General features: G+C 35.8%; 1 protein-coding gene across 11 annotated transcripts in view; it reads right to left on the bottom strand.

Moving 5' to 3' along the window:
• NBEA (neurobeachin) overlaps nucleotides 1-15074 on the bottom strand; it is a 457907-nt gene that overhangs the window by 94132 nt on the left and 348701 nt on the right. For all 11 annotated transcript variants that reach the window (XM_052670998.1, XM_052670989.1, XM_052670990.1 and 8 more), the window contains 3 exons: nucleotides 8447-8564; nucleotides 7587-7689; nucleotides 1457-1572 (listed from right to left, as the gene is read on the bottom strand). In XM_052670998.1, the coding sequence (XP_052526958.1) occupies nucleotides 1457-1572; nucleotides 7587-7689; nucleotides 8447-8564 (337 nt within the window). The remainder of the gene's footprint in view (nucleotides 1-1456; nucleotides 1573-7586; nucleotides 7690-8446; nucleotides 8565-15074) is intronic.

Genomic DNA, 15074 nt, shown 5'->3' with positions numbered 1-15074 from the left:
AACTTTGGGTGACGTGGACAGGGAGCCTGTGAGGCTCTACCTGAATTTCCTAAAAACCCAAAGGGCAGCGGATATGTGAGAGACATGGAGCAGCTGGATGTAGCCAGTGTCCAGAGGCAGGATAGCAGCATTTTCATGGCCCGGTGCCAGAGGTAATAAATGCTCCACAGGGCTCCTTTCTTAGGAAGAGATCTGTGCTGACTGTGCCTGTAATGCTCCAAAGCCAGGCTGTTGTGCCTGCATACAACTACAGTATACAGACTTTCTAGTCCAGGTCTCTGGTAGCTTCAGGGACACTGCTTTGCACTCCACTGTGCAAGGTAAACATGCCCTGAGATTTCCAGCCATTCATCGGTAACACTTCTGTATCACACTGGGATAATCTGATGACACATTTATTAACGCCTGTGAGCCTGGATGCACAGAAGATGGCGAGCATATAAACACAGAAGCAAAAGCCTAAAGGTTTAAACAAAGTCAGTTTGACAGCTGCTGAATTCTGCCACTGTCCTACTGGGAAGAACACAGCGACTCAGCTCAGACTAGTCACAGTAATGGGCATTTTGGGTGCTACTGTGGGGTTTTGCACTTACATTTGTCTTCTGTCAGGACAGAGGATAACCTCAAGCAGGAAAGTCAGGACCAAGTAAGAATATGAGATGTGGAGCCTGGTGGGATTTAATTTGTGCTTCAAATTAAAGCTCACTGGAGGGAAATGTCTGAGGAAGCCGCTCGACAGGCAGGTTGATAAGCAGTACGTGCGCTAAAGGCAGGAATCTTAACAATAAACCATATTCTAGAAATCTTTGCATATGGTTTAGAAAATTGCTGCTTCTCACATTTAAAAGTATGTCTAAGTTAATACATGGAAAAGGAAGAGGTGAAAGGAAAAAAAATACACTGTGAATGTCTAATTAATAACAATTGCCAGAAAAACTCTTCTTTTGCCAGTAACGAATGGATGTCTGTGGCAGTTATTTCTCATTTTAAATACCTAATCTGATATTATATTTCAGTTCAAAGAACTAAATGAGAAAAGATGCTGTAATCTAATCATACCACAATCCAGGTGACATCTGTACTAGGCAGAATACTGTTGTTATTCTGCTGTCTTGTTGCTGTTGCTGAGAATGATGAAGTAGCAAAATTACATTTTCCCATTATTATTTCCAGACATTCTCTGGCAATGGTTTGTTGACTCTAATAAAGCTTCAGACAAAGCTGTCAGCAGAGGAAATGGCAAGGAGAGCAAGGAACAGCCTCCACAACAATACATGAATCTAAAGCCTTGGTGATAGGTTGTGCAATTTCTGAGAAAATGCAATGTGTGTATTTCAGGATCTATCAAACCTGTAGCTGAATTCCAGAGGGATGAATGCATTCTATCAAGTCACAGTGCTTAAGACTTTGACAAACATAAACATATTATGAAGGATTAAAGAGTCAGAAACTTTACCTGCTATAGTGTTGAGGAACATCAGGTATTCAAAATTAGATATCTCTCGTCTTTGCCAGCGCTGAGTCATGTTGGAGGATTTATAAAGCTGTCGGGGAGTGGCCAGAGAGATTCTCCTACAAAATACATTTAATGAATGATTATTTTAAGAGCCCCATTAAATGCTAAGACATAGAACAGCATTATTAGTGTGATTAATTTCAGATTCTCTCAGATGTTTTTTGACTCCATTTAATGAAGTCAAAAAGACACTGTATCTCTTATTTAAGAAATTACTAAAATTAATATCTCTATTTTATTTTACCAGAACTACAACGCTATAATAATTCAGAAGAATGCGTTCTGTGGTTTATTTTGTTCTGAATCTGGTTAAAAATACTGGAAGCAAAAGGAACTGTAGACCTCCCGGTGCCTGTGTTGTCCAGCAGGAATAAAAGAAGCATGCCATTTCCCTATTTCAAAAGGACATGTTGAGATAAGTTCATTAAGGTGAGTGATAGATATTAAAGCACCATATATTTCCAGCACATGGGTTAAAGATATTTACTCCACGATTTGTGCGCCTTCTCTGTAGTCAGTTACCCACGATCTACTCCTATATTCCAGTAACCTCCAAGATTTCTATTTCTAGCCTGGTTTCTGAAAAAATCCAGGTTTATTCAGTTATCTGCTCATGTGTCCACCTGCCCACCTCTCCATGATAACTCCTGAATTGCACTGAAATTGGGAAAAGAAATTGAAGTTTCTAAGATAATTAATTTCCACACATTGTCTATAAATTAGATGAGTGCATAAAGAAGAAAGAACCAAAGTTCTGTGACAAAAAAATCTCTAACAAGCAGGGATAGCGTCATTGATCACAATTCATTTCCAAAGAGAACAGTCTTTGCTGAGAAGAAACAAGGAAAATATTTGAATGGAGGAAAAAACCATCTCCTCAAATCCTTTTTTTTACAGAAACATACATTTTTTAAATTGATCAAAATAGAGAAAATGTTTGTTCATTGTTTTTTTTTCCTAAAAGTATCCTCAAAGTTTATCCTATTCATAAATTTAATACACTATATATATAGCTTGCCAAGAGCAACTAGAAACACCTGATGTTTCAGCTTTCAGATGCCCTCTAGACATATTAACTGCACTATTTCAGGGCTCTGAATGCTGAGTATTCTCTTAAAACAAAGTCATATTCAAGGTGTCAAATCAGGCAGCAATTACAAAAATATCGAACACCTACTTATAAAGATATTTGCACATATACATATACATGCACTACACTCTGCTCCCAGTTTAAAGGATGACTATTGAAATGTGATTGGAAAGAACAGTTATCACAATTATAGGTCTTTATATGTCTAAAAGGTCAGTGCCTAGATTGTGTCTGCTACACTTAAATTCACAAATTAGGTGTACAAAAACGACATGTGAGTGCATGCTTGCTTTTCTTTTTCTTCTTCAGTTTTTATTTTACTCTCAAAACTGCACTGCATCAGGCCTTGCCAGGTAATTGTGCATACACTCCACTAGTACACAGAAGGCACTGCAAATGTTTTGTTTCTATTATGCTTCTGAACAATCTGTCTTAAGAACTATCTGAATGTAATCGCACTTTATGATGTATTTCACAGAATAACAGATTTACAGTGGAGCTCTCAAAGTTTTACTGTTCCCAGTAAATTATGACTAATGCTGGACACAAATTAATCAATACAGAAATAAAAGTACTAAAGAGATAATTAAATTTGCAAAACATTTCTGTCATAGAATTTCTGTTTCTCTAACAATGAAACAAAAGAATATGCATCAGTATAACTTAGTATGTGCTTTTAGATTTCACCAGCAATCTATCAGTCTCACAAATCTATGAACTGTTATTGCTTCACATTTGAAAGACTGATTTAGGTGAACTCTCTACAAAATCAAATTATAGAGAAAAAGCTCCTTATTTGTTTTCTAAGTTGTTTGAAAGATTTGAAGTCATTTCAGCAGTCTGGAAAAAAATATGTGCAATAAATTGGTTCCACACCTGCTTGTTTCAGTTAACACAGAAAGACCCACTGTTTTGTGTCTTGCTGAATTATTCCACCTTTGATCAAACAATTTCTCTGTTTCTGTATGCCATCAGAAATGAGTAGATGCAACAACAAATGTACTTCCTTTGCTTCTGGAGAACTATGACATACCTCCTCAAAATGGAAGCTGCAGAAGACCCTCTGATGGGAGTATCCAATTTTCCAAGTTTTAGCTATGTTTACTAAATATTTTGTTCAGGGAAGGAATGTTATGTATCTCACACATGGAGCATGATCAGTTCCCCTTTCTCAATCACTTTTTAACAGCTACAATCTAACTTGATACAATCGATCCTTATGTATCTCATTAGAAGTGTAGTACTCCGCTTCTGGCAAGAAACTCATCAACATTTGCTTTCAGTCAAAACTCTAAGAGTGCTTTTATGCTTTAGTGAGATCAAATAATTTCCCAACTGTGTACCTTCCAAAATCCCAATGTATACAACCAGACTTGGAAATTCATCAACAACCTACTGATGCAGAAAAAGTACCAGTGCTGAGTTCACGTTAAGCATGGTTACCATACCAGCTAAATTATATGTTTTCCTTCAGCAAGAAACATTATTGTCCCTCTATGCTCAGCTCTGGTGAGGCCACATCTTAAGTGCTGTACTTAATTTTGCGCTCTTCACTACAAGAAAGATATCGAGGCTCTGGAACATGTCCAGAGAAGGGCAGAGAAGCTGTGAGCAGTCTGGAGCGCAAATGTTATGGAGAGTGGCTGAGCAAACTGGGATGGTTCAGTCTGGAGAAGAGGCTGCGGGGCCAGCCTCTTCTCCCATGTAAATAGCAATTGGACTAGAGGGAATGGCCTCAAGTTGCACCAGGTTGTTCAGGTTGGATATTAGGAAAATTTCTTATCTGAGAGTGTCGTCTGAGAGGGTGCTGGAATAGGCTGCACAGGTTGATGGTGGAGTCAGCAATCCGTGGAGGTGTTCAAGAAATGTGTCGATGTTGTACTAAGGGAAATGGTTTAGTGGGGAAATAGTGGTAGAAATTGACATAATTCATAATTTTAATGACATTATTTCTCTGAAACTTTGAGCATAGATTGAATGCTTTGTTGAATAAAAGCATTAGACAGGCAAAGGGAAGGAATGGTAACAGAGGCAAACTGGAGATTTGCTCAGAATGGTTGTTCTCTAACAGTCTCGAGAAGCAATACCAGTTTGCCTGCTTCTATTAGTCTGTATTATTAGATCATATATATTTTTTCTTCCATCTTTATCAGTCACAGGATTTCTCCATGAAAATAGAAACACACTTAAATTACACATATTTACCTCATTAAAACTCATTAACTCCTTCAGACTGTTTCCATCTTGAATTGCAATTATTTTATGTAATTAATTTTAAATACAAAAACTATTACCAGTGAAAAAATCAAACGAAGGAATTTAAGCAAAACCACTAGAAAGTTCTGCTTTTGTTAAAATATTTTAAAGTACAGTTTAATCTGGAAAACTGGGCATAACATATGTTGATGTTTTACTCAGTGTAGCAGTTCCCTGAGTAGATGCTGTCTACTCACCATTTGTGTTTATATTTGTGATACAAATGCACATAGTTTTTAAAACTCCTACTAGCATTCTGGAGCCAACATATTAATGGGAAGTGAAACTATACTGTACTATAAACAAAATATTAATACTGGCTGGGTGGATGGGGAGAGAACAGTTGATGTAGTCCACCTTGATTTCAGCAAGGCATTTGATACTGTCTCCCATGGCATCCTTATAACAAAGCTGAGGAAGTGTGGGATAGATGAGTGGACAGTACTCATCTGGTGTACTGTGTCCAGTTCTGGGCTCCCCAGTACAAAAAAGACAGGGACCTCCTGGAAAGAGTCCAGCAGAGGGCGACGAAGATGGTGAAGGGCCTGGAGCATCTCTCCTATGAGGAAAGGCTGAGTGATCTGGGTCTGTTCAGCCTTGAGAAAAGAAGACTGAGAGGGGACCTGATCCAGGTCTATAAATATCTAAGGTGTGGGGGGCAGAGTGGCGAGGCCAGACTGTTTTCAGCAGTGTGTGGAGACAGGACAAGGGGAAACGGCTAGAAACTGCAGCATAGGAAGTTCTGCACAAATGTGCACAAGAACTTCTTTACGGTGAGGTGACAGGGGGCTGGAACAGGCTGCCCAGGGAGGTTGTGGAGTCTCCTTCTCTGGAGATATTCAAGACCTACTTGTGCAACCTGGTGTAGGGAACCTGATTTGGCAGGGGGGTTGGACATGATGATCTCTGGAGATCCCTTCCAACCCCTACGATTCTGTGATTAACTGTAGTTAATACTGTTATTGAGCCAGATTTTCACTGAGTTACTTCACTGCAGTCCTACTATAGACACAAAGAGTATGTAGACAGAAGTAAAGGAAAAGCCATTAAAGGGTCTTCTATGGTGCATAAATCATAGAGTGATTACACAAAAAGAAAAAGGAAAAACAACTTAACTACCATATGCCAGATTTATTCTGAAGGGTAACAAGCCCGTTTTTGATTCAAATTGAACTGTAATAAAAAAATATGGAAATTTTACTGCACATAATATTGAAGCAGAAACTTTTCTCAGTAATTACATATCAACAAACTTTTCCAGACAATTATTCAGTGAATAACGCACAAAGGGTATGAATTTCATAAGTAAAAAATAAGTCACTATTAGATATGGAATTCTGATCTATTCATTTGCATTTTGTTTGTTCCAGAACATGTGGTTGGTCTTGTTTTGTTTTGGTTTTTTTTTTCAGAAAAGAATGCTATTACTTTCCATTTAGAGACTGCAATTCTTTTATTTTGAGTTTTTGGAAGAGCAATGTAAATGCTAACAAGATGCACCTTCCAAAGAGATGCCTCAATTTCCCCTTGATCTCAGTGAAAACTTGAGAAACTTGGCAGTTTGCCTAAGGATTTCAGCACGTTCAGGAGATCAAGACATAGGCACCATAAGACTCTTCAGCTTATGACGGGGAATGATGTTCAGCTGGAAAAGAAATAGTTATCCAATCTTATAAATGCTTTGACATTACAGAGTATTTCCACATTCTGCACTGGGATAAAACAAGGAAAATGTGGATTTTTAATCCGTAAAAATGACTTAAAGAATGAGAAAGACACATCCCAGATTGCACACTGATGATTAAGCCATTGGCTTTTGGCCAAACCAAGACAAACTGAGATCTGAACCCAAGGCGCCATATTTTTTGAATTTCCTGCTGTCTATTCTCTCTGTTATTTTTATTTTATTTTGAATAGAAATTCATTCTGAATCTAAAAAGCATTCACAGACTTCTGGTTATGCACTCTCAAAGATGATTTTAGGTATGAACAAACACTTAGAAACAAACAAAAAAATGGCAACAAGACATCTAACCCCAGAACAGTGAGGTACACATAAAGACCATCTCACCCAACACTGAAATATGAACGGTTTTCTCAAATAGGATCTGACAATTAGGATTCTTATTTCTGAAAATAGGTTGATGAAAAATGAAATGAAAACTGTAGCTGTCCATAGTAAGTGAAAATCTGTAAAACTGAACTTCAGTTGATATTTTTCAAAGTGTAGATCTTAAATTTTGGAAAAATTTAGTCATTAAACTCAGGAATAGAAGGAATTTATAAAATTCAAAATAGGCACTATACTGAATAAAGAAGAAAAATGCACATATATTCACATAAACTGCCAGTGAGAAGGTGTAAAAAAAAAACAATTTTCATTCAGTAAACAAGACGAGTTTACTTCAATATTATTCATTAAAGACACAGTAAGGGTGATCATTGTGCATATACTTATAAAATCTTACTGAAAACTAGAATTTGAAGAGATAAGATACAAGTTTGATTTTGATTCTTCACTAGGAGGTGTGTATTTCCTTTAAAGAATGCAAAATCCAATTTAGAATACTTTCATTTCCATTCTGCAATAACAGAACACATACTAAGTAAAGAGTACTGTTTCTCAAACTGCCCTGGAATAATGTTTTAGTATTCATAAGTATAAAGATATCATGTGTTTAATATAATGAACACAGAACGTTCCAACTATTTTAATCAAATTACCTGGCTTGTGGCAATCCATAGCTGGTTCCTACTCCAACACGTGGCAAGCTGTATACAACTTTTTTCACTGTTGCTTGGTCAGGAAAATTAAACATAACAGAAGCTAAAAGAAGAAGAGAAAATAAGGACTAGTAAACCATTCAGCAAAGTCTTTATCTCCACCAGCATAGATTAAAATAATTTTGGATTTTATTTGCAAAGAGAAGTTAGTTAAACATTTTCACTCCCAGAGTTATTTTTGGGATTTTTTTTTTTTTTTTTTTTTTTTTTTTGCTCGTAGACATTTCATTACAGCACTTCCAATTTAAAGAAAAGAAAAAAAAAAAAAAAAGAAAGAGGAAAGAGGTGAAACAGGAAATGAGAATTTCCTATCAAACATTTGTAGAATTTACAAATTCTAATGATCTGCCTTTCTGTGAAGCTGTGAGATTGATTTACAGGATTGATTTTGACTTGACAGGACAAGGAGAAATGGTTCTGAACTAAAATAGGGGAGATTTAGATTGGATGTAAGAATTTATTTTTTTTTACAATAAAGATAGTGAAGTGCTAGCACAGGTTGTCGAGAGATGTGGTGGATGCCCCATCCTTGGAGGCACTCAAGGTCAGGCTGGACAGGGCTCTGAGCAGCTGATGGAGCTGTAGGTATCCCTGCTCATTGCAGGAGAGTTAGACTAGATGACCTTTAATAGTTCCTTCTATCTCAAATGATTCTATGATTCTATGATTTCAAAATGCAATATATCATTAAAGAGAAACTTAAGCACTTTACCAAAGGAAGCACAAATTCTAAGATTAATCAATACCATACAAAATAGTTACTGGAACATTTTTTTGCAACACAATAAACAAAGACATACTTCTGTTTGCCATAAACACTTCCAAAGCTGTGTTCTGGAGAAGATAACGTCTTGAAAAAACAGCCCGAATCTCGCTGAACATCCATTTTCCATGAAGACCTTCTGTATAGGCAAGGACCTTTAAAGTAAGAAACAGTGATCATTATTGGTAGAATACTGTCATGACAACATTCACAAAAACACAGTGACGTTTTAACCATCTGTGTAGTACAGATAACTGTATTTCTTAAATATTTAAAACCATTAGTTAAAATAGGACCTTAAAAGGCCTTAAAATGCAATAAGGTATAGCTGTTAGAATATCAATAATAACAGTAACCTGGTACTCCTAAGGTATGTTCTTCATGAGTCACGTCAACTTATTTTCTTCAAAACACAAAACTCTACAACCAAGCAGCAATAATGGAAACAGTTGCAATTACGCCTCATTATTTTCTTATGTGCTGAGTAGCAGACTTATTTCTGAGGCTGTGCAAAGAACAACCAAAATAGTCTGCTACTGACATCCATTTCAGACTTATAAATTAGAGCTCTCTAAATTCCATTAATAAGTGCAGAAAATAGCTAGAACAATACATTGACACAGAAACTTTTCTAAATTAGGTGTATTTAATATATGAAACTATGAAGAAAATGTGTTGGTTTTTGTGATGTGCTTTTTTTTTTTTCATTTTTAACAAAGTGCAAAAATATTTTTAAATAAAATAGCTAAAAGTTAGCATTGCTTTTTCAGTTTGTCAGTTTTTCAACTGAAGGTACTGGTCTAGAATTAGATATTAACACATAAGAAATCTCTTTCACTCCTTCACTCTTCTGGAAAACAGACACAAATTACACGATTTAATTAGGTATCAGCTTTATTAACTAATCTCATCTGGGAATCACCTTTCAAACAGTATCACTTGGTGCAAACATTTTCCCAATCCTTCTCATCATCTGGAAAGCTCCCTTTGGCCCTTCACTCCTGCTCAGGAGGGCTCTGCCCATAGCTGATCCTCTGACAGCCTTCACTTTTATCACTTTGGGAGGAGGACAATCCCCTCACTGCATCCCGTTGCATTTACCGAGTCCTGCAGATTGTGCCTTCCTCTAAGCTGCAGCTAAGAGCATCACAGGTAAGAGAGTTCATGGTAAAATTCTGTGAACATCTTCACTAAACAGAAAGGCAACAGAAACTTTTAACTGGATTTTATTCCTGCTCTCCATTAGGTGTATAGACACTGTTGCTGCACCAGCTTGCAGTGCTTCTACACCAGCTGAAGCCTTGCTCTCGGTAACCATGATCTCCCCCACCTTCTGAACAGGGAAATCCCAGCGAGCCCATGTCTTGCTGCTGTCAATGATCTTTCTTGCTTGAGGTACTGGAAATTGGGTTCTCCAGCTTTTCACAGATGCAGACACAAGATATTAACATTTCCATAAGTAAAAAAGCTAGTTTTATACACATCGTGTTAAAAATCTCCATGGATATCTGTTCAAACTTTGTCCCTCTAATCTTTTTCTCATAACCACAATGAAACCATTTCAGAGATGATGTTAACAATGGTAACAAAACAAATGGGTTCAAATGTTAGTTCTGCCTTTGATGGAAACTAGAGAGAGGAGATCCATACCATCTATATAGAAAGAAGACACAGGTAAAGTTTGGAGCAACGGTTTCATTCACCTCAGCTCTCCAGACACAGCCTTGAAGGGAAGGAGCGTGATTTTTTTGGTGATCCTGAGCTATGCTCAAGAGGCTACATGCTCCCTCTATGCAGTTATGAGACATTGTACACTAAATTCTTGTTGTGTTAAATTAACCTTCATGTTAAAACCCGGTACTTCATTTTCACTTTGAACTCTGTTGGCTTCAGCTTCTACCACTGGATCTTACCACACATTGTCTATGAGATTGAAGTGTCCTCTGATATCAGGTATCTTTTCCTTGTGCTGTGATCCAGTTACTACTTAGCTTTCTCTTGGAAATAAACCAACAGTCTCTAGCTAAGATCAGATGTAGAACACTGTTGGTATAATTTATATGAAATTCGATTGAGTATAAAGTTGCTAGAATAATCCTTCTTCAGATGTCTTCTAATATATATCTTTTGTCATTACACTTTCTTAAGGTACTGAGAGGAAAACAAGTTTAAAAAACACTGAAAGAAGAGAACAGTCTTAGGGAGGAGTTTGAAATGTACATAACTGTAACCAGACCTACAGCAGCCGGAGGATTTGCCAGAGAATTAGTTCCTTGACAGGTCATCATGCTTCAGGAATTCATTTTTTGTTTCAAAAATGTTTCTAGTTGTCATACTTTTTTTCTAAGGAAAAACATCTAATACTGACTGCGTGCTGTGTATTTACATTTTACACCATTCACAGGAATACATTTACAATCTCTATATGAAGCAGAGCTTAGTTATTACAAATCAACACTATCAGCACATTATATGCCAACCGTACAGTGTCTTTTGCTTCCTCCTATTCTACTCATGTGTAAAGCAATCACAGACGTACATTCACCAGCTGCCATGAAATGAATGGCTTAAGATAGCACTCCAGATGAGCTTAAAGCAGTAAAAACCATAGGAAATCAGAGGAAGGGAAGGAGGCTATAATTCAGTTACTGTTCTCAATTACACTCTTCTTAACTGTCTATTAGTCCGAGAGATATCAGATTATCATGCTAATATCAAATCATCTCAATTATTTCAGTATTTCTGGTGTATTGTTTTCCTGTTCAACATATACTACCTATTTTGTCAGCTCCCATAACATTCATATGACACTGTATTCACAAGATGCATTAAATCTTCCATTATTAGATACCTACACCTGACAGTCAAAACTATTGACACTGTCTGTAAGATTCTTTCCTCTTAATATAAGAACAAAGACAATTTCTCGCTTCTGAATTCAAATTTTTTATTTTATTGTATTTTTTATTTTCATTATTATTTAGAACATATTTTTATCATTTTGCTTTTCCTTATCATACAAATAAGGATCTGGCTGGTTTATATTTCTTACAAACAGCATATACTATATATTTCATTTTTGAGAAAGACATGGAAATATCCATTTGGTTCATCAAAAAGCACTGACATTATGTTGCCTATTGCTCTGAAGCCAAAATTACCATGTGCTCCATCCTGTATTTTGATGTTTACATTTGAAGTCAGTGCTCTTTATTTTGATAGTTTTATGAGTTTGTCTCCTAAACAGCTACAAAGACTTCTTTCTTCTAGCATGTATTAGTGCCTGAAACACTGTGATTAAGCACAGAATTCTTAATAAAATTAAAAATAACCAGTCACATCTACATTGGAATTAAGTACTCTTTTCATTTCTAATATAAGAAGTAATTATTTGGTTTAAAACTTATTTCCCCTATTAAAAGCATTTATACAGAAATATGAATATATTTTAAAGACAGCAGTAAGTTAGATAACAGACTGAGAATAAACATTTGCTAGAAAGTATTGCAGTAAGATAAAGCTGTGACCCTAATAATAGAAAGAAAAGTCTCAGGGTTATATAATGAGAAATCTACTAGTGACACCTAATTAGTTTAGATTAGTAAAGAAGCTTGAGATGTGCAGATGGAAAACTCTATTGAAGAGAAACAGAATTACTAGGAATTTGATGATCCTTTCAACCCAAGCCATTGTATGATTCTGCGATTCTATTACTGAAGTGTTTTTCTACTTATTCCAAATATAAAGGCTCCATTATTTTAGTTTTATTTCTGATGTAATAAAGATCTTTTCTTTTTTCAAGTATGAGTCAGTTCATTTTGGATCATAAAGTCTACTTCATCTATCGTTCAATTTCTGATAACAAATTAATTGTTAACTAACAGCTGGAATTTTGAAGTTGTACATTAACCAAAACATGAGAAATTCTAGTTTCCATTCTGCTAGCATCCCACAGGAAAACACTTTCATATTATGACTTATTTTTACAGCTTCACGCCACTTTTGGCATCTCATTGCACCAGTCATAGCACTACAGTTCTGACCCCTTTCTTCTGATTACTGTCTTTGCAATTGAAATAATCACCTAATCAAGCATTATTAAGAAATCAAGGAAAGCAACTTGTACAAGTTCCGTGTATTCCGAGTTGCTATCTTTACAGCAAGAATGGTCTCTTTCCAAGCCTTTCTTAAAGAATTGCTGTTTATTGCTCGGTGTTTCCTTTATAAAAATAACCCTATTGGATGATTCATTCATGCTTCTGTATTTGAATTTAGTCTACTCTATTCAGTGGGAATTGACCATTTATCATTTGGAAGCAGATCTCTTGTTCAGGATGTTCTAATTATAATCCAATTCCTCAATGAAAGTGGCAATTAATGCTTCCAATATTTGCCAACCTTTGTTTACATTTAATGCAAAATGCCTATACTCAAAAACATATATATTTATTTTAAATTTTATTTTATTTTATTTTATCTTGACATTCTGTACTAATAATATCATATAACAAAAGCAGAAATGTCTTGAAATTATGTATAGTAGGACTGGTTAATTTTTTTTGCAGCATTTCCACAGAAAAATTCTGGAGTTCTTCTGGATTATTTTCTTCAAGGTCTGAGAAAGATCTTCAGAGTCATTCTTCATAATTTATGATATAATTTATTCAGTACTATTTTCCAGTATTTAAGATGTTTTAAGTTATGTGTCCAGGGCTGCAATTTTCAACAAACTCAGCATGTCTTTCTCAACACTGGCAATTACAACTACAACTTATTCATTTATGTACTGACTACATGCTGTACCTTGTTTGTTTGTTTATTTCTCAGTAAAGCTTGAAAGGTTGAGTTTCTTCAATATAAAATACGTTTGACATATATAGTGGATTTATAATTTGAATAGCATTTCATTCTTCATTCATCTTCTACAAGTTTTGGAAGAGAGACTACCTGCAAAAGCCCACTATGATTCTATCTATTTTATGTGTCCCAATCTTTCACAAAATACAAGATGAAGAAATCTCCATTCATTTCAATTACACAGCATTATCCACACCTATGTTATCAAAAAGAACAAAAGCAAAGCATGTTGTTTTTCTCATGAAAAACAGACTGAGGGAAAGGAAATGGGGATGAAGAATGAGAGACAATTTGGTGAGACTGTTTTGAAGAAGGAAGAAAGGAATATGCCTAATTTCTCCGCATTGGTTTTCCAGGATGAAAGGAAAGGAAATTAATGGAAAAAGTTCAGAGAAAAATGAAAAAAGGGGACGTGATGAACTTTCATAGCCTTCTTATCCTTGTAATTCCATACAAAAGTGTAGGAGCAACCACATTTTTACTTTCTTTTGATTTCTGGAAAGATAAAAAATTGTGTCTTATACCACCAAGACTGAACAGGAAGTTGTACAGAGTCCACTCACATGCAGAGCCATCAATCTCCACATTTAATACAGACCAGGCTGCCCCATCCAACCTAGCCTTGAACACCTCCAAGGACGGGGCATCCACAACCTCTGTGGGCAGCCTGTTCCAGCACCTCACCACTCTCTCTGTAAAGAACTTCTCCACGACATCCAACCTAAATCTTCCCTCCCTCAACTTAAAACCATTTCCCCTTGTCCTGCTGTTATCTGCCCTTTCAAAGAGTTGAAAAAATACACTTTCTGCCTATTCTTCAGGCATAAAGCAGTAGTTAATTTTGCATTACCCATTTCATAGCTTGATAATCACATACTTAATGGTATTTACCTGGCACATTGTTTAGATCAGTGTTTTACATAAGCAAATATGTGCCAATAAAACACGGAAAAGTTCACAAACACAAATCACACTGAAGAGGTATTTCATCAGAAAGCTATCTAAAGCCTCCTACAAAAACATGCTCATGCATATGACTTGGTTACACATGAGGCATTTATAAATCATTTTGGCATCGATGTATGCTTTTGGAAGTTACAAACAAAAGAATACAATTACTTAAAATCATTCTCTTCTCTACTGTTAGAGATTTGGATTTCCCTCTTTGAAATGCCTGCTAACATCACCATTTCCTTCAAGGAAAATATGAAATTCTGAATTTAGATCTTCATGGGTTAAAAAAACAATGGCTCTTGTGCCCATATTGCAAATCTTTTCCTGAACTATGGAACATGGAGCTTGCTACAAATTCATGGCAGACTCATGATTGCTTATTGTATTCTAAAGACAGATTGAAATGAGAGACATTAATGGCATGGAATCAGGTTAATAGAGCTTACCAAATATCATATTGAGTAAGTACTATAAAATTCCAAAATGTTTGAGAAATAAACTTTTCAGTCATTGTAAGATCATCTTCTCTACTTCAGTTTTCATAGTCACACTTCTAAAATCTCAGCAATGTGCCGCACTTTCATTTTTACTTTGCATAGTTCGCTCTAGTAATATTTTCTCCATTTCTCTTTATATCAAGCTCTCAACCCACTACTTATAGTATATTTTTATGGAAAATGCATCTTTACTTGGAAGCCTTAAGAGCTTTCCTCCAAAAAGTTCCTGTGATACTATGCTCTGCAGGATGAGCTGAGTACTGTGTGCCATTATAATATCTCAGTCCACATCAGTTTTAAAATCTTTTTCAGACTTTTTTTTTTTTTAAATAAATATTGGCAATGCTTCTTCATTTT

The sequence above is a fragment of the Tympanuchus pallidicinctus genome, unplaced genomic scaffold (genome assembly GCF_026119805.1).
Source record: "Tympanuchus pallidicinctus isolate F22 unplaced genomic scaffold, pur_lepc_1.0 scaffold11, whole genome shotgun sequence".
NCBI classification, from domain to species: Eukaryota; Metazoa; Chordata; class Aves; order Galliformes; family Phasianidae; genus Tympanuchus; species Tympanuchus pallidicinctus.
The sequence above is the reverse complement of the archived record's forward strand: the minus strand, read 5'-3'. Positions and strand labels throughout refer to the sequence as shown.